The sequence below is a fragment of the Mobula birostris genome, chromosome 15 (genome assembly GCF_030028105.1).
Source record: "Mobula birostris isolate sMobBir1 chromosome 15, sMobBir1.hap1, whole genome shotgun sequence".
Lineage (NCBI taxonomy): Eukaryota > Metazoa > Chordata > Chondrichthyes > Myliobatiformes > Myliobatidae > Mobula > Mobula birostris.
The window spans coordinates 36,967,010-36,989,892 of record NC_092384.1 but is presented as its reverse complement, the minus strand read 5'-3'; the positions used below and the strand labels follow the sequence as shown (position 1 = coordinate 36,989,892).

The 22,883-nt window shown below is 41.9% G+C and overlaps 1 protein-coding gene across 1 annotated transcript in view; it reads left to right on the top strand.

The window, feature by feature from the left end:
• Nucleotides 1-7,555: 7,555 nt before the first annotated feature.
• nkd1 (NKD inhibitor of WNT signaling pathway 1) overlaps nt 7,556-22,883 on the top strand; it is a 98,319-nt gene continuing 82,991 nt past the window's right edge. Inside the window, exons 1-3 of the mRNA XM_072279162.1 lie at nt 7,556-7,747; nt 7,852-7,884; nt 8,038-8,162. Coding sequence (XP_072135263.1) covers nt 7,723-7,747; nt 7,852-7,884; nt 8,038-8,162 — 183 coding nt within the window. The 5' untranslated portion in view covers nt 7,556-7,722. The remainder of the gene's footprint in view (nt 7,748-7,851; nt 7,885-8,037; nt 8,163-22,883) is intronic.

The window sequence follows — 22,883 nt, the reverse complement described above, 5'->3', positions numbered from 1 at the left end:
TTGTTAACTTTACAGCAGCAGTGCAATGAAATGCATAATAAATAAATAAAGAAAAAAAAACTGAATTAGATTAAGTATGTATATGTCTATTGAACAGTTAAGTTAAAATAATTGGTGCAAAAAAAATAAAAAGTAGTGAGGTTCATGGGTTCAATGTCTATTTAGAAATCGGATGGCAGAGGGGAAGAAGCTGTTCCTGAATCACTGAGTGTGTGCCTTCAGGCTTCCGTACCTCCTTCCGGATGGTAACAATGAGAAAAGGGCATGCCTTGGTTGGTGGGAATCCTTAATGATGGAAGGCACCTTCCTAAGGCACCACTTCTTGAAGATGTCTTGGATACTATGGAGTCTAGTACCCATAAGGAAGCTGTTTAATATTTTAATATATGTTACATGGGAAGCCCTGTATGCTGGCTTGGAGCCAGAGATACAAGTCAATATGGTCAAATTCTCCATAGCTTGTGACAACTTTGGACTCACTATCAACATCAATAAGACCAAAGTCATGCACCAGCCTGCTCCTCATGCATCGTACACAGAACCCAAAACTACAATCAAGGGACAGAAACTACAGGCAGTGGACCAGTTTACTGACCTTGGCAGCACCCTCTCCTGAGCAGTGACTATTGATACAGAAGTTAACTGCAGAATAGCGAAGGCAAGTTCTGCTTTCGGTAGACTGCGCTCCACTGTATGGGAACGTCGAGGAATCAGTCCAGCAACAAAACTGAAGGTCTACAGAGCCGTGGTACTCACTACCCTCCTGTATGCCTGTGAAACGTGAACTGTGTATTGAAAGCATACAAGACAGCTCAACCATTTCCACATGACTTGTCTCCGCAGAATATTCGGCATCAGATGGCAAGACAAAGTGCCAGACACTGAAGTTCTCTCCAGAGCAAGTCTACCATCAGTCCACACACTGCTGATGAGAGCACAGACCCGGTGGGCGGGTCATGTCATCCGCATGCCGGACGAGCGCACACCCAAGCAGCTCCTTTTTGGGGAACTCTCTGCTGGAAGACACTCGCATGGAGGGCAGAAGAAACATTACAGAGACACACTAAAGGCCTCCCTGAAGTCATTTGACATAGACACGACCACCTGGGAAATGCTGGCACAAAACCGCCCTACCTGGCGTGGCCTCATCCACAAGGGCTGTCAAGCTTACGAAGCAAGGCGCATTGCTGAAGCACAACGTAAGCGCAAGCTGCACAAGTCCAGAGCCACCAGCGCAACAACTGCAGTGCCTACACATGTCTGCCCAACATGTGCCAGAACATTCCGTGCCCGAATTGGCCTGACCAGTCATCTTCGGACACACCGCATCCAGTCTCAGAGTGACTCATGGTGTCGAGGTCTTCATCAATGACGATGGATGAACAACATGGGAAGCGGATCAACTGCAACAAACAAGTTTTTAACAAATGGTCACAAGCTTTAGTAATGTGACCAACTATTCCCCCAATGTGGAATGAGGAATTGAGGGTAATTTCTGGTACTGAATATTCTAACTGACTTAACCAGCTAATTTAATTGAGCAATTCAATATGTCACTTCTGCTCTTTGAAAATAAATCAAGGTGAAAGTCTAAATTGTATGCTGGCAGTGTCCTAGCTGGTAGCACTTTTACCTCTAAGTCATATAGTTAAGGTTTGAAGTTCCTGTCGAGATTCATGAGCATAAAAATGTTGGTTGACTCTTCAATCCAGTACCTAGGAAACACTGCATTGTTGGAGTTGTCATTCTTCAGATAAGGTGGTAAGTGAAAACCATGCCTGGTCTCTTGGATGGATGTAAATGATTTCAAGTTGTAATTTACGAAGAACAAGGAAACTATCCCAATATCCCAGCCATTGTTTATATTGAATATATTTTAACAAAACAGGTAGTTAATTCATTATTATGTTACTATGTACAAAAGTCCAATTTCCCAATTTGCAGCAATAATGACACATTAAAAACAAATCTTCTCTCTCCTTCCCTGCTTCAGTCCTTCACTTCCATCCCTTCCCCCTTCTTTCCATCCCACCATTTCTGAAGTAACCAAATCTAAAAAAGGGGATAATTTATTTGCCTAATTTTGAATGACAGCTTGGAGACAACTTGTCTATAGAACTAGGCCAAGTTGAATTGGCCTGGAAGTAAGTCAAGACACAGGACTTTGATCTATATGCTAATTAATTGTACTTTGTCAAAGCATTAACTTTTCTTCTGAAACCAACTGCCACATGAGCGTCTGCTTATCAACATTTTATGCAACTTTACACTATTTTGTCTTTAATTCTAAATTATGAAAGCATCAAAAGTAGAGATTTTTGGAATGATTAAACATGTCTTCATAAGTTTTAGCTCTGGCTGAATTCCATGGCTGAAATGAGATTCACATCATACAGCTCTATGGCAAATCTCTGCAGCCTTAAATAACTCATTGTTTATACTCTGGAATCTAGACCCCAATGCAGCCTTCCACGAGAAGGCTCTCAACACTTGGGTGAAGACCAGGACATTTCAGAGACTCTTTTAATCTAAGCAATTGGCGGGCTTTGGAAGGAGGCAAAGCCCCACCCTTGGCTAACTGACTGTCAAGGAAGCCTTTTCAATTGAGTATTTGTGAGTGATTTTCATATGCACTCAAAATCACTCGGGGGATGTAAAGTATATAAAAATAGCATTAAACTTTTTTAAAAATTAAAGTAAAATGTTAAGATTTAAAGACAAAATAACTTGCACAAATGATCACGGCCACGTTCTTGTTCAACGGATGCAAGGCTGAGCTACAGACTCGGCTGGGTATCTGCCACAACCCCAGCATTTCCAGAGGCAGAGCCACGTGGACATTGGAGGAAGATTTGTCCCATTGCATCCTTCTATTCAGTAGACACTCTGCATCTGGCTTTTCGGCTTCAAACGAGCTATGAATCTTGTGTATAATGCAGCCCCATTCAACTCTGGATGGAAGTGTGAGTAAGTGATAAACACAAGAGATTCTGTAGAGGCTGGAAATTTGGAGTTACATACTCAAAATGCTGGAGGAACTCAGCAGGTCGGGAAGCATCTATTGAAAGGAATAAAGAGTTGGTTTTGCAGGCTGAGACCCTTCATCAGGATTTCATCTGGATCATCAAGATTGTGGACTTTTGGACTTTAGAAAGACACTCCTCGCTGTACATAAATACTCTTCTGTGGAGAGAGTTAGGAGCACCAAATTTCTGGGAAAGCAGAAACGGACAATCTCGCCTGGTCACTTAACACTTCCTCTTTAGTCAACAAAACACAGTAGCGTCTCCAATTCTTGAGGAGATTGAAGCCAGACCCATTCTACCGATTTTTTCACAGGAGCACCAGTATAAGTGTCCTGACCAGCTGCATCACTGACTGTTACAGGAATTGCAGGGCACCTGACTTCAAGACCCTACAAAGGTTTGCAAGGAATCTGAGAGGGTCATCAAGGAGTCTCTTCCAACTATCAAGATACTTATCGTAATCACTATGTACGCATGTCCTTAGCATTGTCAGTGATCCTTCCCAGCTGTCCATCAATCTGTTTGACCCTCTACCATCAGGCAGGAGGTATCTTAGCATTAGGACAATGACTGTAAGGATGGGAACCAGCTTCTTCCCCAAGACTGTGAAACTACTGAACTCCCTGACACCACCCAGGTCTCACCACGTATGAAGCACGGGTAGTATTATATTGTTTGCTTTTTAGCTTGTGTTGTAAATGCACCTTATTATTTGCATTAATAATACTTTATGTGTTGTGTGTGTGTGTTATATGTACTGTGCTGTGCACCGTGGTCTGGAGGAACGTTGTTTCGTGGTATACATATTTACAGCTGAAATGACAACAAACCTGGGCTTGAACTTGATTTGTTCCTTTGTTTATTTAATTAATCAATGCTTTTAATTAACTAAACATTTTAAGTGCATTTATTATTTTATAAAAGTTTAAATAACTTACCCTTTTAAATTACGTGATTGTATTTTACCAGTTTCATTTATATCTGGGTATTGACGTGGTATTTGGCGGTAAACACCCTTCAGACCTCAGTGTTGTAGCTGTGCCCCAATGTGGAGTGGTCCCCCAGCAGCAACTAGTCCTCAGGTCTGAATAACGTTAGAAACAGAGACAGGCGCAGCTGGTAGAGCTCTGCCTCACATCTTTGGCAACTAGGATTCGGACCCGACTGTGGGTGCTCTCCATGTTGAGTTCACATGTTCTTTCTGTCACTATGTGGGCTCCACATCTCCCTCCCCAACCCCCCCCCCCATCAAGGTGCTCAGGTTTTTGCCCACATCCTGATGATATAGGGGTGGGTAATGGCTGCTGTAAGTTATCCTTAGAATAGCTGGACAGTAGAATTGATTGAAATGGACAGAGAATAGGTGAGAGTGAAAATTAGTGGGAGAATGAAATTTCTCTGTAATCTGTCATAAACACAATGGGCCAAATGACCTCCCATGTTATTATAAATATGGAAAATAGTGAATGGACCACATCATTCATCCCCTTGTGCCTGCTCCAATATTCAGTTAGATCTTCCTTGGTCATTTATTTTGGTGGCACTTTTCCCACACTAATTCCAAGCTCCTGGATTCTCTTTGTATCCAACAATCTCAGCCTTGAATATGCACAGTGACTGAGCCAGGACAGCCTTCTGGGTAAAGAATTTCAAAGATTCACCATCTTCAGGGTGCCAGCATTTCTTCTCATCTCACTCATAAATATCTAACCTCTTTACTTTGAGAGTGTGAGCACTGCTTCTAAATAGTCCAGGAAAGTGAAACGTCATCTCAGGATCTTCCCTGTCAAGCCCTGTTTTAAAAAGTACCTTTTCTCTTGTACTCAAATCAAGTTGCAATAAAGGCCAATCTATGGTTTGCTTTATTATTAATGGTTCTACCTACATATTAAGTTTTGTGTAGAAGTAAACCCAGATCCAACTAAACAACAAAACTTTTTAAGCACTTATTATTTAAAAAATACTTAACCTTTTATTTTTTTCTCTACCAAACTAGGTTATATGAATGGGCAAAAATGTCGGACAATGACTAGCATGTTTTTAGGTCCTGTGATGATACAGTATCTTCTGTTTTTGGCCGTGTTTTGAGTACAGAGTTAATTGTGTCCGTTTAATGACAATGGACACTGAAGGATGAGGCTGAGACAGATCATTCACTCAGCATTTCTAGCCACTGACAAATGGTTTTGAATCCAAAACATTAATTGTTTCTCTCTCCACAGGTGCTGCCTGATCTGCTGAGTGTTTCTAACATTTTCTGTTCCTATTGCTTTTCCCATTCATGCTCTGTGGTTTGTTAACACTGAGCACTTTGTGGAAATCTCCCCTCACTCATCCCCATTCCACAAAGTTAGCTATTTAATTGTCCCCCATCATTCACGATTGGACCTGTTAGCACTGCTGAGCTTTGAAGTGATCTCTTGGTTGTGAGATTACTTACGTAGCTCTGTCTATAGCTTGCCATTCCCACAGTCTAACATCCAAGTGGTCCTGTCTGTATCTTCATTCAGCTGGCACCACATTTTCCAGGAATGCCTCTTAGTGGTCATAGAACCTCCTTCAGTCACCTTTTTTACACTAATATAGATTTTATTTCATAAGTAGAGCACTAACTGTAGAAATTGCAGAGGCCCAGCTAGAAGTACTTAAAATGCTCTTAACCACAGGTGAGGTGCTAGAAGGCTAGAGGACAATGTTGTTTTGTTATTCAAGAAAGGCTCTTTGAATAAGCAGAGAAATTAAAGGCCAGTGAGCTTGGCATTATTATAAGATATTCTAAGGGATGGGATATAGAAGTACTTGGAAAGACAGGGCCTGATTAGGGATAGTGAATATGACTTTATGGATGTAACTTGTGTCGAACCAATCTTATAGAATTTTTCGAGGAGGTTACAAGGAATGCTGATGAAGCAAAGGCAATGAATGTTGTCCACATGGACTTTAGCGAGGCCTTTGACAAAGTCCTGCGTGGGAGGCTAATTCAAAAGTTTCAGTCACTTGGTGTTCAGAATGAAGCAGTAAGTTGGGTGGGAGAAGCCAGAGAGTAGTTGTAGATGGTTGCCTCTCTTACTGAAGGCCTGTGACTCGTGGAGTGCTGCAGGGATCGGTGCTGAATCCACTGCTGCGCGTCATCTGTTAATGATTGTTTACATAATGTGGTAAACTAGATCAGCAAATTTGTGGGTGACACCAAGACTGGGAGCAAGGAAGGTTATCAAAGCTTGCAGTGTGATCTGGACTGGCTGGAGAAATGGCTGATATAAATTCATGCAGGCAAGTGTGAGTGATGCACTTTGACAAACCAGGTTAGAACTTACATAGTGAATGGTAGAGCACTGAGGGGAATTGTGGAGGAAAGGGAGCTTGGGAAACAGATCCATGGTTGCTTGAAAGTGGTGTCACAGGTAGACAGGATCGCAAAGAGAGCTTTTGGCACGTTGGCCTGAGTAAATCAGAGTATTCAGTATAGGAGCTGGGATGTTATGTTGAAGTTTTATAACATGTTAGTGAGGTCAGATTTGGAATACAGTATTGTGTGCATTTCTGGTCACCTACAAACAGAAAAGATATCAATTAGATTGAAAGAGTACAGAGAAAATCTACAAGGATGTCACCAGGACTTGAGGACAGGAGTTATAGGGAAAGGTTGAATAGGTTAGGAGTTAATTCCCTACAAAATTATGAGGGCGATAGATCGGATTAATGCGAAAAGCCTTTTCCACTGAGGTTGGGTGAGGTTAGAAATAGAGGTCATGGGTTTAAGGTGAAATATTTAAGGGGAATCTGAGGGGGAGTTTACTCAGAGGGTGTTGCGAGTGTGGAACAAGCTGCCAGCGGAAGTGGTGGATGCGGGGTTGATTTAAGGAATGTTTGGATAGTTACGTGGATGGGAGAGGTGTGGAGGGCTCTGGTCCAGGTACGGGTCGATGGGACTAGGCAGAATAACTCAGTACCGTCCAGATGGGCCAAAATGCCCGTGACTACGCTGTAGTGCTCTGTGACTCTATAAGGGAAATTTAGCAAGAACATATTTTAGTGCACCTAGGACTAAAAAAAATCACAACAGTATTCGGGAGCTTAATTCCTGCATGCATTAGGGGAGGGGATTTGCAAATTTAGAAATGAAAGTGTGTGCATGTGTGATGGGTGGTAACCAAATACTGCACCTGGAAGGTTATTTCCTTTCTGTGCCACTGGTCCGGAGCCTCTCCAGCATTTTTTCCAGAGTTTGTTTTATATATGTTAAAGTGTGCTCTGTCTCTGCCTGGATTGATGTTCCTCGATCCTTGGCTGCTGCTCCCGCCTGGCTGGAAGTGCTTGCTGGAGCCCTTTTATTTTGGAGACTGCAAAGGAACCAAGTTTCCTTTCATCTGCCGCCCGCCAACCAACAGTAAAAGTGGGGCCGGAGCCAGAAGTGCTGTAATCTCGGGGAGGTGTCAATCATGTCCCCTGGTGGGTGAAGTTTCTTTTTGTTGCCGCCTCTCTTCCCTCTGTGTGTGAGTGTGAGTGTGCAAGGGGGAGGGTTGTAGATCGGAGAGAAAGAGCTGGGCGCAGACCCGGGGATCAGTCGCTGTGCCGCGGGATGGAGCGAGACTCCATCTAAGCCGCCCGAAGCACATAGAGTCCAGTTGAAGCGGGACTATCCAGCGCTCCAAATGTCCCCTAAACACGGGCAAATGCAGAAGAAGCGCTAGATATGGGTAAACTTCACTCCAAGCATGGTAAGGGAGCTGTGATCAAAGCGGTTATACTCGTTTTACTGTAAAATAGAAGTAACCCACATTTCTTTTTTCCCTTTCCGCTCTTTTACACCTTCACCAAACAGCCGCCGTGTGTAAAGCCAGAGAAAGCCCTGAAGGTAGGCACCTCTTCCTCTTTAACAACAACAACAACAAAAAAGTTTATATGTTGCAAAACTTTTTTTTGGGGGGGGGCAAACAAAGTTCTGTCCATGTTTGGCTATCGCTAGCGTTGACTGGCAGGGAAGTCACGGCTCTTTCTGTTGATCTAGGTGACAGCTTTGTGGTGAATGCCTGCCTGAGTCGGAAGGGGCTGGAAGAGTGGATCGTCAAACAGAAGAGCGTCCCTGGACATCCGCAGGGTTTCCAGCGAGCGGACTGCAGGCTCTCCACCACGGTAAGCGGCTCCCCACATCCAGCACCCCCTTCCCCTCCTCACTCTAGCGCAGCCCGGCCCGGATACCCCTTTCAACCTGTCTCCTAGACCGAGGGAGGAGAGGGGTCCGGGAAGACATATTCACCCCTATTCCCAGTTCGTTTCATTGTTAAAAACGCTCTCCTGGGATCCGCACTGCGTCTGCGCTCAAAGGATATTTAACACTGTAATAAACTGCTTCGGAGCCAATATGTAAGGAAATAAGTGGAATTAAAAGTGGCTGTTGCCTACTTCCCCGAGAAGCTGCGGAGAAATCACGCTGTCAATGGCGGGGTTTGGGGTGTATTGGAAGAACGGGCTGAATGATACCAGTTGGTACAATGCAGCCGTCGCGATTCAGATGTCATATGGAAAGTGTTACAAATTCCCATTTGTACACGCCTGTTTCCTTTTAACAGTCCGGCTGCTCAATCGATGTGTGATCTGAAAGATGTTATTTTCATTCCCCCTACCCACTTCACCCCCACCCCCAACAAAATGAAAGTGTCCCGCAGATGTCTCCATCCTAGGTTTTAAGGGGAAGCCGGTTCTGGAGTCAGTTTCTTCCAATAGTTTTCTTGGGGGTGGGGAGGAAGCAAAGAGGGTTTGCTTGAGAAGCTACGACAGGCGCCAGTAGATTGGGTAAAGTCCAGGTGATCGCTGAAGAAAATATTATTTAAAGAGCTTGCCTCGCGGTTTTATAAATGTACTCAAACTAGAGGATATTTTTCTTACATCAAAGGGACTGGATTCTGGCAGGATGCCTGGTAGATTGAGATGTACATCTCTTCAGAGCTCCATGTTGTAACTAAGTACGATTTTAATGCCTAGTGTTTTTTCTGGGATAGGTTATGTGTCCGGGGCATGTAGTGATGGTGTTGTTTCTTTTCAATATGCTGTCTTGTCTTTGTAATTCTCTCTGGGATGTTGGTACATATTTTATTTTGCATTCAAGTTTCACGGGCCAAACTGTGTAAAAAAAATGCACATCATTGAAGTGAATGAAACCTTGGGGGGGGGGAGAACAAGGAGGAGGCTTGGTCATTATCTGTAAGAAAAAGGAGTGTTGAGCTGTGATTCCGATGTCATTGTCTGATTGTCTAGTGAAAGCTTTGAAGTTGTTACAATTAATCCTTCCAAAACTTGGAAAATGCATTTGCGGTGTCTGAGTGCGTTGATAACTGCAATATCAAAGGCAGCTTACTTAAAATTTAATAACAGCTCGCTTTATTAGTATACTTTTACATCTGATACAATTATTAGTTTAATTGACAATTTTTCACATTTAGGTAGACTTAAATTTGGTCTCAATCAGTTTTCTGCTTAATGTGATGTTTATTGGTTGCTCACCATGGAGATTTATGACATGTAAAAGGCTAATGCCTAAACAGTTACTTTAAATGCCTGTATATTTGTTTTAAATTCTAAAGATTTCCAATCAAATGGAATTTGCCCAGAATGATGATAATTGGTTGATAAACCTGGCGTCTCCAAACGGGTTTGAATGGCTATTAAATCTGGCTGTAATAAGGCTGCTTGGAATTTGCCCTAATCCTGCATCTGGTCCGCTTCTTGGTGAATGAATGGATTACAGGAGACGGATTCACACGTGGAGCCAAGAGTTTCTTGGCTGCTGCATATTTCTTACCACTGGGAGAAGGGTTTTCTTTTTAAAGGGCCCTTGTGCCTCCTCCAACCACCCACCCCATCTCCCCCACCCCCTTGCTAGTGTGCTAATAAAAGAAAGAAAAAAGAGAAAATAAGTCATCTGCTTGAACTGGGTTCTTGTGAATGGAATGAAACTGTATCTTGAGTTCCTGCAGAGTGTTGGATGAAAAGTAGCAGAAGCCACGTAACAACGGCCTTCTGACAAGCAATCTGAGGATCTGCAAATTCCATTCCCCACTTTGTTCGCCTTGCCCATTAGTGGTGAATGCAATGATGCATAATTTTTCCATCCATAGATGTGTGATGCATTTCAATGATAGAAGTCAGACATCAGCTTTCTTCATTCCAAATACGTAACACCAGGAATTCAAAATAAAACATACTTTAAAAACGTGGGGGAAAAGATCAACTTGTAGCAAGAACTGAATACTACAAAGATTTTTTGTACAACTTTGCTTTAACTCTTTTGCGCAGGCTGAAGTGCTGTCATTTTTACTTGGGGAAATAAAAATCATGGGGAAGGTGTCAAACTATAGTGCTCTGTTGTTATTTAATGCTGTTGTAAGACTCCCTGGGGGCTCACTGAGTAAATCTACACCACCTGGTATAGAGCTGGAGCAGGCGAAGCTTGAAAGTCCTCCGCTGTTTTTTTTCTTCCTTGTCTGTCTTGGATTAGCTGATCATGGCTAAGGGAAAATGGAAGCACCATAAATCTGTACTTCAGGAGTAGGGAGTTTCCAAAATCTGTGAAACTTTTCATCCCTTTCCAATCGGTCTTACTGCAGTCTCTGCATATGGAAGGGCGAATGAAAGAAGGATCAGAGTTGGTCTGATTGTGTGCTGATGTTCCACAAGCACTCAGTATTTGCTGCTTAAGTTCAGACTTGTCAAATGACCACTTGGGCAATAAACTGAAAAGATACCAGTGAATGCAGAACCATGCCTGGCTTGCCATTGTCTCTAGGAGAAAGCAATGGATTTCTAGGCTATTTCTTTCCACTGCTAATGCAGCATTTTTATCATCTAGTTTGTTAGGGATCCTTAATTATTGTGACCACGTGCACTGTGGAGCAGGAGAACCAGATCCGTGTATAGTTATATGCATAGAAGGAGTGCACTTTCAGCTTCGACAGTTCATGAAATTTTTAATATTGAAAGAGGTTCCCATTAGTTCTGAAAGATAAATAGCATTGTTCTGAGTGCAAAGTTTTCAAGAAGCATATTTTTTAGTTTTACACTTGTTATAGAGTTAATTTGCAATATGTAAAGTGCTGGCGAAGTGACTACTGTAAGGTCATATTATAAGGGATAAAGTGAAAAGTTTTGTTATATATTGAGTGGTGAAAATTGTGTGACACACAAACAGCAAATGGAGGAACTCGCTTTCCTTCTCCCAATCCACACTCATTTTCCGAATCCATGCTCGGGTCAGATATTGTGAAGCCCTGCCTTCTATTAGTTTCTTGCAGTGAGTACTTATTGTAGTTGTACAGGTTTATGGGGACATGTGCCTTTGGACAACAAAACATTGTTAACGCAGTGTTGTGGTTGTGGTAAGAAATTTTTGGAAGGTTAAGCTCCCAAGTAATTTGTTTGCAAAAATTGTGATGGAAAGTTGTCAGCTGAGTTCCCAGTATGCTTTGTACTGTATCAAAATCTTCTTATTTCAAAGTATTTCCTCCACCCAACCCAAAAGTTATTCATGTGTTTAGCTAATTCAAAGATTGTTCAAACTACAATGTAATTATAATACAATAAAATACATATTTCTGCTGCATGTTTTTGACTTTATATACTCTATGATCCTTTCAATTCTGGATTAAAGCTGTTGGAGAATGAAATAACATTGTTGTCTTAGAAAGATGAGCTTTATTTGTCAGATGTGTATTGACTCATGAATGGTGTGTAATGGATCGTTTGTGTCAATGACTAACACAGTCCAAATATGTGCTGGGACAGCCCGCAAGTGTTGCCATGTTTCTGGCGCCAACACAGCCTGCCCATAACTTACTAACCCTAACTCACAAGTCTTTTGAATGTAGGAGGAAACCAGAGCACCTGGAGGAAATCTGAGGGTTCATGGGGAGAATGTAGAAACAAATTCTAGGCAGTGTCAGTTATTGAACCCCAGTTGCTGATTGTTGGCGCTGTAAATCACAATGCTAGCTGCTACGTCACTGTGCTGTTTCTCATTTTAGTACAATTTCATTCAACCTCCAGATGCTTTTACCATGGCATTGATGTTTCATATCAATGCTGTGTGAAGGCAAGAGATAGATAGGTAGATACAAAACACCCATGTTGACTACCACATGGAAGATGGACTAGCAACAACAGTCTGTTATTGATCCCAAAAGAAATTACAGTGTCACAGTAGCATTACGAGTGAACAGATATGCAAATATTAGAAGAGAAGTAAGAAAGAATAAAAAATAAGTTTCTTCAAATAGTCTGGGGGGGGGGTGGTCATCACTTCCCCATCTATAGGTTGACTCATTATAGAGCCTAATGGTCGAGGGTAAGAATGACCTCATATAGCGCTCTTTGGAGCAGCGCGGTTGTCTTAGCCTATTACTAAAAGTGCTCCTCTGTTCAGCCAAGGTGGCATGCAGAGGGTGAGAAATATTGTCCAGGATTGCCAGGTTCTTCCATGGGGTCCTTTCTTATACCAGAACCTCCAGTGTGTCCAGATTTACTCTTACACCAGAGCCAGCTTTTCTAATCAGTTCATTGAGCCTGTTGGTATCACCAGTGTTGAATTCATTGCCCCAGCACACCACCGTATAGAAGATTGTACTGATGACAACGGACTGGTAGAACATGTGAAGGGGAGGCCTGCATACTCAAAAGGATCTGAGTCTTCTCAGGAAGTAGAGGCAACTCTGGCCCTTCTAATACACAGCCTCTGTGTTGGTGCTCCACTCAAGTCTGTCATCCAGGTTCACCCCCAGGTACTTGTAGGTCCTCATCACATCCACGTCCTCACCATCAATAGTAACGGAGCAGTGCAGGCTTGGTCTTCCTAGAGTCCATCATCTTCTCCTTTGTCTTACTGATGTTGAGCTGCAGATGATTCAGCTTGCACCATTTGACAAAGTCCTCCACCAAGGCCCTGTGTTCATCCTCCCATCCTCCTTTTATGTACCCAACTATTGCTGATTCATCAGAGAATTTCTGCAAGTGCAGGACTCAGTGTGGCATCTAAAGTCTGAGGTATACAGGATAAACAGGAAGGGAGCCAATACAGTCCCCTGTGGGGCCCCATTGCTGCTTATAGCCATGTCTGATACACAGCTCTGAAGCCACACAAACTGCGGTCTGCCAGTCAGGTAATCCATTATCCAGGATACAATGGAAGTGCCCACCTGCATTGAACAGAGCGTTCCCCCCATCAGTGAGGGCTGTATGGTATTGAAGGCACTTGAGAAATCAAACAACATGATCCCTACAGTGTTGCCCTGTTTATCTAAATGGGGGTAGGCTCTGTTCAGCAGGTAGATGACAGCATCATCGACTCCAGTGTGCTGCTGGTAGACTAACTGCAGGGGATCGAGGGCTGATCTGACCAGAGGTCAGAAGTGAGCCCGCACCAGCCTCTCTAGGGTCTTCATGATGTGTGAGGACAGGGCCACTGCAGCACTGACATTATCTGTAGAGTTAAATGATTGAAAAACACCCACATACTGACTGTGTGAATGTTTTTCCCTTCCACTCAGAAAACTGGCAAACTTTAATTTCCTCTCATGTTTCAGTCAAACTGCAGTATTTGTTTTAAAAAACTACAGTTCAAAAAATTCTTGGAAAAATCAATAGGTCGGAGAGCATCTGTGGAGAGGGAAACAGTGAATGTTTTATGTTTCCAGTATCACAGTATTTTAACATGCAGTAGATGTGGACCATTAATGGCGTTCTCAGTACTTCCTGTTAAAACCAAGTTGATGTCAACATGGTAGAAGAATCTCATTAACCAACCATTTTCCTGGCAGTGGCTCATTCAAACACCATTATAAATCAAGTAATCACTGGGACCACTGTATGGTGAGAAGGGGTCCGAAGTCACTGTATAATTTGCAGGAAGGCACTTGATTTTAATTGAACGTCTGTGAAACACTTCAAGTGTATCAGAGTATGGTTAACTTTGAAGAGAGTATGCACAAGGCCATTTGAAATATTTTAAGTAGGAAGTGAAAAAAGACTGGATTTTCTTTTTACAATGTATTCCGTCTCTATCTCCACTTTGCCTATTCTCTGCTTGTGGAACTGCAGATTTTTTTGCACTCTAAACAATTAACATTTTTCTAATATTTATTATTTTATGTGATGCATTGCTCAATGTGCCAGTGATGAGAGTAAGTTGATATTACTTGGGCACTTCTATTACTTAAGATAGTTGTTATCTGCACGGATCAATCTATTACAAAACACGTTTTTCACTGCGTATCCCATCTTTGTAGAAATCCATTAACCGACCTCACTGAAAGGTCAAAAGGATTAAACAGATTGAGTTTATATTTGCTATAGAGTCTGGTAGCAGAGGCAATGGTGTAACACCCACCTAAAGAACTTGGGTTTTCAGAAAGTGGCTGGTTCCTGCTCATGGTAGTAAAATCTTTTTGCAGCAGTTTTACATGAACAAAGATAAACTATGCCCCTTTTTTACCCCCCCCCCCCCGGGTGGAATTGGCTAATATGAAAGGGCATAATTTTAGGGTGATTGGAGGAAAGTACAGAGGTAATGTTATAGGTAGGAACGTACCTAATGCATGGAACATACTGCCAGGGGCGCTGGAGAGGCAGGCACATTGGGACATTTACGACTCTTAGGTGGATGAATGTAAAATGGAATGCTATGTGTGAGGGAAGTGTTGGATTGATCTTGGAGTGGGTGATCTTGGAGTCTGAACAACATCCTGGGCTGAAGGACCTATACTGCTCTATGTCCGATATAAAAGAAAGTGGATACTGGGAACTTCATTAAATTTATCAGTTGTGTGGTGGAAGCAAAAATCCTGAAGCCATTGTATTTAAGCAGTAGTTTAATGTTGCAGTGATTAACTGGGGGGTGATTCATTTGGTTTATCATGTCCAAACTAGCCTTCAGTTAACACTGCATCCTAGTTTTTGATCCTAGTCTTGTAGGGCATGGCTATGAAAGTGCTCACCACCGTTAACAGTGCCTTCGCCTTTTCAATGGTGATTTCCAGCTCCTGACACTCGCAACTCAATGAATATTAGTTTTTGTTTCTCAACGTCTGTCTAATCCTCCTAACAATTAATCTCAAACTGGTTAACAAACTAAATGCAGGCCAAGTAGTCCTTCCCATCCAGTATCTTTATTTGGCCTTGGGTGTAGTTTGATGTGGGAGGAACTAGCATGCAAGTCTTACATTTGAAGTACTATATTTTCATGTCATGATTTTGATTCATGCAACAATGAAAAGGCAAGAAGTTTTATTGAAATATTTCATCTGGTTTCTGTTAGCATTCATGCCTTTTCACTTTGTTATTCTTCAGCAAGTATCTGTGTTGCTAAGTGTCAGTAATAGTGAGCCTCCAATTTACCTTCAGGTTTGGGAGTCTTCAGAATTACTTACAGTTTACACCAGCTGAGTAGTCCATTTTGCCTACCTGCTCTCTGCTGGTGCTCAGGAGCCACCTCCTACTTACAAGTACACTTTGCTTCCTATCCGAGATTAGGAAAAACTTCTTCACACAGAGAGTGGTGAATCTGTGGAATTCTCTGCCACAGGAAACAGTTGAGGCCAGTTCATTGGCTATATTTAAGGGGGAGTTAGATATGGCCCTTGTGGCTACGGCGGTCAGGGGGTATGGAGGGAAGGCTGGGGCGGGGTTCTGAGTTGGATGATCAGCCATGATCATAATAAATGGCGGTGCAGGCTCGAAGGGCCGAATGGCCTACTCCTGCACCTATTTTCCATGTTTCTATGTTTCTATTCCTATTTTCCTGTATTTCTTTATGATGTTGAAGGAGGCCATTCAGACCATTGAAAATATGTTAGCTCACCATCCATTACCTCAATATTTTTTCCCTGTGATCTGTTCTCACCACGTTCCCATTAACTTTGCCCAGATTCCGCCAGTTAAAATAGGGGCAACTTACAACGGCTAATTAACTTGCTCGTCTTTGGGATATGGTAGGGAGCCAAAGCAAACAGCAGAAACCCACACAGTCACAGGGAGAATGTGCAGATTCCACACAGGCAGAGACAGCAGTAAAGGTTGCAGGAGTTGTGATGCAGTAGCTTGCCCAGTTGCTCATACCCTTTGATCTCTTTCTTCTAAAAGCTTCCTCTATGTTCCCCAGTGCTTCCAGCACCTCATGTTGTCACCACTTGAAACATACTTAGTTTATGTCTGTAAAAGAAAAGACATATTCAGTGGATTTTCATTCATGCTTCATTAGGATTAAATATACAACATCATTTTGTAAAGGATATTTAACTTAAAGCTATTTGATAAATTAAGTAAGGAGAAACTCTTCCTCCCAGTGGATGGCTCAGTAACCAAGGGATAGTAGTTCAAGATAATTAGTATAAGCACCAGAGTGGAGGTGAAGAGAAATCTTTTAATTTAGATACAAGGGCACTTTGAAGATGTGTAGGGGAATAGCAGGAGAATGGGTCCAATTCAACAAGCTGGCATGGATATGATGGGCTGATTGGCCCTGTGTGGTCAATTTGTGAACTCTGTTTTGGATGAAGCATGGGATGTGGCAGCTTGAGAAAATAGAGATCAGTTCCACAATGTTTTGAATGGTGTTGAAAGCTGCTATCGACCATTGACAAGCAAAAGAAAATGGTTATCGAAGGAGTAGTTTCTCTCAGGTAGACTTTCAACCTCCCAGCTATATGTGCAGTAAAGTGAACGTGACTTTCGATTCCGTTTGCATTTTCTGCTTAAAAGCATGCATACACGTCTTGAAAAAAAATACTGCCACAAGCAAAAATGTACTTGCTTCAGTAAAAGAAATTCAAAGCCTCCACCAGTAACATGTAGTCAGTAGTTTACTGTTCTAAATCAGTGAGATCTGCATCATACAGAACTGCACCATGCAAGAATACACACATATAAGTGATTGATTCATCAAAGCTGTATTTCAGCTATTTTCAGTATGGCAGTGATATTGAAATATTTGAACAACCCCATACTAATTTCTCAGCAGATGCTGGTAATATGCTTACTAGGTTTGTTTTCAAAGTTCATCCTTGAGATACTGGTGTCACTGGCAAGGCTGATACTTAATGCTGATCTTCACATGCCTGCAGGTGCCTGTGGCTTGAAGATACCAGTGCGCTCTCAGTTTGAACTGCTACAGTCTATGTTTTCACATTTGTGTAGGAAGGTCACTTTTAACATCTGAATGTTTATGAAAGCGCCATTACCTGGTGGATATCTTAGTAGCTGTGAATAATCAGCCCTTATAATATTGAACACATTTGAGAAATGGCAAGCTTTAAGGTGGACCGTAAACATAACAAATAGAGCACTGTCAAAGTGACTTCTTATGCATTAGTCTTCTGAAATCCATATACCCTGTAAAGTTATTTGAATGAAAGATGGGGGAAGAAGAATACTTTCAAACGTGCCTTTTAGAATAGACCTTATTATGACAGCAACCATTTTTAATTTTTCAAACTAGTGGCCTTGATTGAATGGTTCAATATTTTGCAGCTCCCAGTGAATGGCAAATATACTGCTTTTACAAATATACTCCCAGCTACTGAGTGTGTGCCTTGGTGTTCTCAACTTTATTTAGAGAAAAACTGAGATTTGTTTTGGCTCTTGAAGCTTCAGTTTTGCCTTTTTTTGGAGAATAAGGAATATATATAGATTTGTGAAATAGGCACGGCTTTGATGTCAGGAATACAGATGTTCCTAAATTCTGTAGGTGCTTGCATTTAGAAAAATGACATTCTGCTTTATGAAATAGGGACAAAATACTACAAAAGAATATAGATATGTTAAACAGGTGGGCAAAGATCTGGCTTATAAAGCAGGAAAATGTGAAGCTGCACATTTTGGCATAAAAAAACAAAGAAGCACATAAAACTAAGAAGGGTGTTATGCTAGTGAAACGCTGCAAATAATGAGATTCAGGTTTATTGTCACTGACATCAGCTTTGAAATTTGTTGTGCTTTGGCTGCAGTGCAACACATAAAACTTACTGTAAGTTACAATAAAACAATAAATAATGCAAAAGAGGAAAAGCAATGTAGGGTTCATGGAACGATCAGAAATCTGATGGCAGAGGGAGAGAAGCTGAAATGTTGCGTGTGAATCTTCAGACTCCTGTACCTCCTCTCTAATGGTCGTAATGAGAAGACAGCATGTCTTGGGTGGTGTGGGTCCTCAGTGATGGATGCTACCTTTTTGAGGAACTGTCGATCGAAGATGTCCTCACTGGTGGGGAGACTTGTGCTCATGATGGGGCTGGCTGAGCTGCCAACCCTCTGAGGCCTTTTACGATCATGTTCATTGGTGCCTCCATATGAGGTAGTAATGCAACCAGTCAGGAAACTCTCCATGGTAAATCTGTAAAAATTTGTGTTTGGTGACTTACCAAATCTCCTCAGACTCCTAATGGAGTATAGGAGTATAGCTACTAGCGTGCCTCCTTCATGATTGCATCGATTTGGTGGGCCCAGGTTAGATCTTCAGAGATGTTGACACCCGGAACTTGAAGTTGCTCACACTTTCCACTGCTGATCTCTCAATGAGGAATTGTGTGCGTTATCCTAACTTCCCCTTCCTGAAGTCCACAATCAGTTTTTCAGTCATGCTGACATTGAGTGCAAGGTTGTTGTTGTGACACCACTTAACCAGCCTACCTGCTTTGCTCTTGTATGCTTCCTTGTTGCTCTCTGAGATTCTGCCAGTGGCAGTGGTATCATTGGCAAATTTATAGATGGTGTTCATGCTTTGCCTAACTACTCATTCATAAATGTAGAGAGAGTATTGCAGTGGGCTAAGCATGCATCCTTGAAGGGTACCTGTGTTGATGTCTGCGAGGAGGAGATGTTATCACCAATCTGTACTAACTGTGGTCTCCCGAATGAGGAAGTCAGGAATCCAGTTGCAAAACAAGATACAGTGGCCCAGGTTTTGAAGCCTGTTGATTAGCCCTGTGGGGATGACGGTGTTGAACACCAAGCTGTGAACAATAAACAGCAGCCTGTCGTATGGTACTTCTCTTGTTCAGGTGCTCCAAAGCCCACTGGAGAGCCAGTGAGATTGCACCTGCTGTAGACCTGTTGTGGTGGTAGCTCTGGAATGCAGAGGGATCCAAGTGTCCTGTTGTATGATTTGAGAAAGGTTAGTTTGTGGATACAGGAAATTGTTTGGAATATCAACAATATGCTGTCATTGATTGCAAAAATGGAGGATTTATGGTTAGGGAAATGGTGAAACCACTTCTGAAGTAGAATGCACAGTACTGGTCTTTCTACTTGGTGAGAATTAGAGTAACGGAGTGGTACAGCATGGAAACCGTCCACTATGCCCATACTGGCTGGTAACTATCTATCAACTGCTAATCCCACTGGCCCACAGCTTTCTATTCTAATTCATTTCAACTGCTCTTCCAGTATTTGAATGGCTCCAGTGTCTGCTTCCATTGCCACTGAAGGAGTGAGTTACAGATTTCAACAATCCTCTGGATGAGAAAAAACTCTTCCTAAATCCCCCTATCAATATCCTGCACTGAACATTAAACCTGTGCCCTCTGGTGAGAGCATAGGTTTCAATCCAATCTATGCCCCTCGTAATTTTTTTACACCTAAACTAGGTCACCCATTAGCCTCCTCCGCTCTAAGGATAACAAACCCTGCTTATCTACTTCTTCCTCATACTGTAGCTCAGGAAACATCCTGGTGGATCTCCTTTGGACACTTTCCAATACAATCATGTCCTTCCTGAAGTGTGCTGGCCAGAACTGTACACAGTACTCAGCTTGGCCTAAGTAATGTTTTAACAACTGTAACTTAATCTCCCTTTTATATTCTATGCCCTGGCTAATGAAGGCAAGTATTCTGCATGCCTTCTTTATCACTGAATCCATTGGTGCTGCTGTCTTCTGGGTCCCATTGAATAGTTACACCAAAATCTCACTATTCATCAGTATTTCTTAGGCTCCTACCATTTGCTGTGCCATCTTCCTAACATTGAAACACCTCACATTTTTTTTAGGATTAAATTCCATTTGCCATTTCTCTTTGCCTTTCATACCTTCTGCTCTATATAAATCTGTTGCTGAAGATTGGCTGGCTCACTACCAACAACATCAACAACCTTCATGTGATCTGCAAACTTAATGAATTATACTTCCATCCAGATCCTTATTGTTTTCAACAAATAGCAAGGTTCTGAGCACAATCCTTGTGGCATGCCACTAGTTAAAGGCTTCTAATCACTGTAACTCGATCATCACTCTGTTTCTTATCACCATGCCAGTTTCATCTCCAATTTGCCAATTTCATGGACACATAACTTCTGGACCAGTATCCAATGTCTGAGGCCTCACCAAACATTATCTCTGCATACTTAGTCACCTCCAAGAAAAATTCAGTTGAGTTGGTCATTCTGAACCATCTCAAACTGCAGAACAATCTCTCCATCTCAAAATGCCCAATAATGTTAACACTCAGATTATGTTTCTCAATAAGTTCCAGACCAATGTTGTTTAATTCATTGGCAGTAGTTCAGTGAAGGTCTACTAAAGGAAAACCTGGAATATCTTGTGAGAAGAGATTGGAAATGCTAAACCTGCACCTGTTAAGAGTTTAGAAACTTGTGAGGAGAGTTCTTGACCTGACAGATGTGGAGAGGATTTTTCAGAATCAGAATCACATTTATTATCACCAGCATGTGTTGTGAAATGTGTTAACTGAGCAGCAGCAGTTCAATGCAATACATAATTGGGATACATTTTTGGGATTTTTTTATATGGGAGGATCAAGAACTGTGTTGGGGGGGTGTCCATATTTTGGAAATAAGAGGTTGCCCATTTAAGGCATGCATGAGAAGAACTTTTTTCACTAAGTGTATCATGGCCATAGAGCAATGAGTCTTTGGCCTGCTTCCTCAATAGTAGGAGCATAGTCTTGGAATACTTTTAAGGCAGAGGTAGATGTCTGATAAGCAAGAGAGTGAAAGGTTGCTGCTGTTGGTAGTCAGGAATGCAGGTTTGGAGTTATATATACATGTGCTGTGATCTAATTCAATGACAAAGCAGTTTCAACAGGACAAGTGGCTTATTCACACCACTAAAGCTTATCAGTTCCTGTTAAGTGGGATGTAGACCAACAATATGCATTTTATTATTTTTACTGAAACACAAATAGAAATGTAGTTCAGTCAGTTGGAGTAGGATCTCAATGACAATGTGGAGGAGTTTTGTGGAGTTGTTTCCTCCTGCATAGTAGTTTTATATGAATCATGCATTCAACACCCAGATTATATTCCAAGTCCGTATTTCTTGGGATGATGTAGAGGAACTGAAAATGTAATAGAATCTTGGTGTAGACATTTCAAGCTTGGAATTTCACAAATACAAATTCAGTGGTGAGAAGAACAAAACTTTGAAAGAGAAAAGTTTGTTTGTAAGACACACCCAGTAGGTAGACACAGATTGTAAAGGGTTTAAATGTAGTTACCATTTATTGAGGGGTTCTATGTGGAACCGCCAGCAATGTCCTCCCAGTGGTCAGCTCATCCCTGACTTCATTAGAATATGAAGGTCAGAGATGAGATGGAATTCAGATGCTTCCTTCACCACCAATGGCCTCAGCATTGACAAGCACACATGTCCTGTCCTGGAGGATTGATAGCAGTCTGTATTCAGTCCTTTCATAACAGCCATGGTTGGTGTATTTTGCATGACCAATGGGAATCATAGACCTTGATAGGGTAGATGCAGGTAAAGACATTGTCTGTTGTCTTTACTTTATCTTTCAGTTTAGTAACTTCTAGTACTTTATTTGTATTACCTTTTGAATTATTTAATTATTTTTAATTTTTTAATTACTTTATCTAATTTGAGAGCAGTAGGTAATCTGGGTATTCCCGTCAAAGCAGCTTTTAAACCTGCTGCCTGAGGTCATGTTGTCACTTGAAATCTTTTCTAAAGAATGTTATGTGCTCAACTACAGTGCAGATACGTTGAACAAGTACATATATAATATACCTAATGAAATGACCATGGCAACCAAGGTTCCCCATCAATCGTCCCAGAGGACTACAGGGGACTACAGGAAGATAATGTGGTTGCTGAAAAGGCAGAGGGAGTGAGAACTCGGCAGAGGGCTGGATCAAGCTTGAATTGGTCCTAATAGTGTCAGCACGATGGAGCTCTGAACAGCTGTGTATTGGAAATGTTGATGTATCAATGTGAGCATGCTCTGTTCTTAAACAAAATTTCACATTTCTTACAAAAAAATTCTTCAGATATTAAAACAGGAACAGGTCCTTTGGCCCACAATGTTGTGCTGAGCCGGCTAAAAAGTAAACAACCATCCCCCCCGCCCCCCCAAAGAAGCTAATCCCTCTTACCCACACAATGTCCGTATCCCTCCGTCTTCCTCACATTCATGTACCTATCTAAATGTCTCTCCCTACCACCATACCTGGCAGCACATTCTTAGCATTCACTACCCTGAGTATAAAAACTTAAATCTCATGTCCCCTTTGAACCTAACCCTTCTCACTGTCAATGCATTTCTACCCTGGGAGAAAGATACTCCATGTCTACTCTATCTATGCCTCTTATGATCTGTAAAAGCCTCTAACAGATCTCCCCTCAGCCTCTGCTGCTACAAAGAAAACAGCCCAAGTTTGTCTAGCTTCTCATGATAGCACATGCCCTCTAAACCAGGCAGTATCCTGGTAAACCTCTTCTGCACCTCTCCAAAGCCCCAACATCCTTTCTATAGTGGGGTAACCATGACTGTATGCCTGAACCAGAGTAATATCTGCACTAACCTAGCTGACAACCTCAGTTCTCGGAGATGTAAGGTTTG